Raw genomic sequence first — 3,128 nt, 5'->3', positions numbered from 1 at the left:
CATGGAATCATGGGGTCATAGAACCATGGAAACATAGAGACATGGAATCATGGGGTGTCATAGAACCATGGAATCATGGGGTCATAGAACCATGGAAACATAGAGACATGGAATCATGGGGTCATAGAACCATGGAAACATAAAGACATGGAATCATGGGGTCATAGAACCATGGAAACATAGAGACATGGAATCATGGGGTCATAGAACCAAGGAATCATGGAATCATAGAGCCATGGAAACAGAGTACTGGAATCATAGGGTCACAGAGTCATGGAATCACAAAGTCAAGGAATCATACAGTCATAAAATCATAGGACCATGGAATCATGGAATGATAGAACCATGGAATCATGGGGTCGTGGAATCTTTGAGTCGTGGACTCACAGAACCATGGAGTCATGCAACCAAAGGATGGTTGGGTTGGATCTCAAAGATCCTCCAGCTCCAATCCCTGCCTGTGGGCCACAAAGTGGGTAAAATATGGTAAAGTAGTGTAGTGAAAAATATAGCACAGTACAATGCAATACAACACATACAACACAATATGGTACAATACAGTACGGTGCAATACAGTAACAAAATACTGTAACAACAGCAATGTAATGTAACATAAAGTAATGCAAGGTAACACAACATACCAGGCCTGGCCCCCTGGTGCTTGGGGACTTGTCCCAGTGGGGAGCACCACTGTTTTCTCAGTCCAATGGCACCAAACTGGGACCCAGGCAAGAATCCTGAGGCAGTGGCATCCTGCCCTAAGAACACAGGGTGTGGCCGGGCTCCATCCCCATCATGAGATTCTGGTGGCTTAAGCACGTTTTTGGGGGATATTTTTGTCTGTTGGAGGATGATGGCATGCACCTCCTGGCTGCTGAGGCTTTGTACGTGGGAATGTGGAGCTATGGATATAGGTATGGGTATGGGTGATACAGATATGGATGAGAGATGTAAATGATATCTAGATATAGGTGATATATAGATTGCAGATGTGTAGGTATCAATAGAGATTATGTAGATGACAGGTATAAATGATACAGATACGTAAGATAGATAACATTGAGATAGATGTAAGTTATATATAGATACAGATACCTGCATATTAATACTGATATCAATGGACTGTGTAAGAGGGAGAGACTTGCAGAGATTCATCCTCTTTCAGACCTTTGCACTGAAGGACCAATTCTTTGGTACTGCCAGGCTGCTCCTCCAGCACAGCTTCACATCCTGAGTGCAAAATCAACGATTTGGGGCAAAAACAAAAATCCAATCTATGCAACTTTCCAGTGTCAGTGGGAGACAATTCCAAGCATTCATGAGCTGGCTGTGCTGGGGGCCTGGAGCGAGCAGTGAGCTGAGGTTTTGGGGTTCCCCAGCAGCTCCTTGTTGCCATTTTTTTTAATGAATCAATGAAGTGATTTTCAGTAAGTAGCTGTTTTGCTCGAAGATGCTTGTCTGTTTTTTTCCTCATAATTGCTGCCTACAGAAATACTGCATAGCAAGCAGGTGGCCATGCACCCAGAGCCCAAATTGGGTTTTTCCAGCATTCATGGAGATTAATGATGAGCCTGGCACTGATGGACCCCAAAATTCACCATCTGCTCTGTGTCTGTGACCACTCACTGGTGCTGTGCTGTGGGGCTGGGGGTGTTTGGGGGCAGGCAGTGGGGTTTGGCTGGTGGAAGTGGGCCCATGGGTGGCACGTTGGTCCTTGCAGGCACCCAGTGAGTGCGGCTCTGGCAGCTCGTCCTGCAGCCCCGAGTGGAGCACACAGCTGGAGTTCAGCACCAACCCTGCGGGTAAGGAACTCCCCTTCCTCAGCCCACCATCCCAGGGACATCACAGCGCTGGGGCTGAGCATCCCTGAGCCAAAACCCACAGCCAGTGGACAGGAGGAGCCTCGTCCTCCCCCCACCCTCATGCTGAGTGAACCCTCCAGCACTGCCTGAGCCCACTCAGGTTTCTCCCATTGCCTGATGTGCTGGAAGCATCCCCCAGCAGCTCCACGTCCCTGTCCCATCAAGGGTTCATCTGTGTCTGCCCCATAACCCAGCTCTGCCCACTGCAGCACAGAGCACCTGCGTGGAGCTGCCTCTCCCACCCCCTAAAAGCTTGCCCAAGTTTCGCTGCCCGTTGCCATCTTTGAGGAAAGGTCTCAGCCCTCAGGACGGGTTCTGGGAGCAGATGCCCGTGTCAGTGTGGTCACACAGGGTGAGGACATGGGGTCACCATCCCATTGCCCTCCCCCTCCTCTCTCAGATCACCTCCTGAGTGATGATGCAGCAGAGGACCGCAACCTCCACTCTCTCTCCTCTATCGTTGAGAGCATCGCCGTGGAGGACGTGGCCGTGACGTTCCCGGAGGAGCGGGTCCAAAACTGAGCTGGCACAGAGCCCCGCAGCTCTCTGAGCTGGAAACGGGGTGGGATTGAGATGCTGGAAGAATCCAGCTGCTGGAAATCATAATTATCCTCCAACACTGTGGACCGCAGCGCTGAAACCGCCCAAATCCTTTCCCACTCCTCTCCAAAACTCCCACCGGTGGAAAAAAGAAAAGGGGAGAAGTGTGATGGCGGTGGCTGCGGTGGTCCCGGGTCCCCCAGGCTGGGGGTTTTTCTTCCTTGGGGGCCAACACATGTGCCACAGCCAATGTGGCTGTTTCCAAGTTGCTCTTCGACCAAGGTCTCTCTCCGGCGGGTTGCCTTCGCTGGTTTTCCTACTGACCGCTGTGTGCAGTTGCCATTTGTTTGTGTTTTCTTTTTTAATTATTATTTTTGCTAACTTATTTTGATTTTTTTTTTTAATAAAGGCATTCTTGTTTGAATTGCTCAAGTTTTCTTTTATCACTGTTTCATGTCGTGCTAACCTCTCCTAACTCTTAGGTTGTGGGGTTTTTTCCCCCATATCAGAAAATCCAAGTCTTTGGATGGACATCAGTGGATGCCTCATGCTTAAATCAGCCCTGCAGAGACCACTGAGCTCACTGGTTTGCTACTGGGGCTCAACCCTGTGCCCCAAAAGCATTCAGGGCATCGGGTGATGTAACCCATCGGGAACTCCGTTCTCCAAAGTTTGATTATATTTCTAATTTGGGCTCTAGAAAGAAGGCTCAAGCCAGTATTGCTT

At 49.4% G+C, this 3,128-nt stretch overlaps 1 protein-coding gene across 1 annotated transcript; it reads left to right on the top strand.

Moving 5' to 3' along the window:
• Positions 1–1,720: 1,720 nt before the first annotated feature.
• On the top strand, positions 1,721–2,804 carry LOC100303673 (myogenin; the record flags this gene model as incomplete). The annotated part of the gene is given in 2 exon segments (NM_001303170.1): positions 1,721–1,802; positions 2,263–2,804. Coding segments are annotated over 2 exon segments (204 nt in total), but the record flags the coding sequence as incomplete, so codon positions are not given.
• Between the last annotated feature and the right edge of the window lie 324 nt (positions 2,805–3,128).

This window comes from Meleagris gallopavo, chromosome 28 (genome assembly GCF_000146605.3).
Source record: "Meleagris gallopavo isolate NT-WF06-2002-E0010 breed Aviagen turkey brand Nicholas breeding stock chromosome 28, Turkey_5.1, whole genome shotgun sequence".
In the NCBI taxonomy this organism is placed as follows: domain Eukaryota; kingdom Metazoa; phylum Chordata; class Aves; order Galliformes; family Phasianidae; genus Meleagris; species Meleagris gallopavo.
Note: the sequence above shows the minus strand (reverse complement) of the source record. Positions and strands in the feature narration are given on the sequence as shown.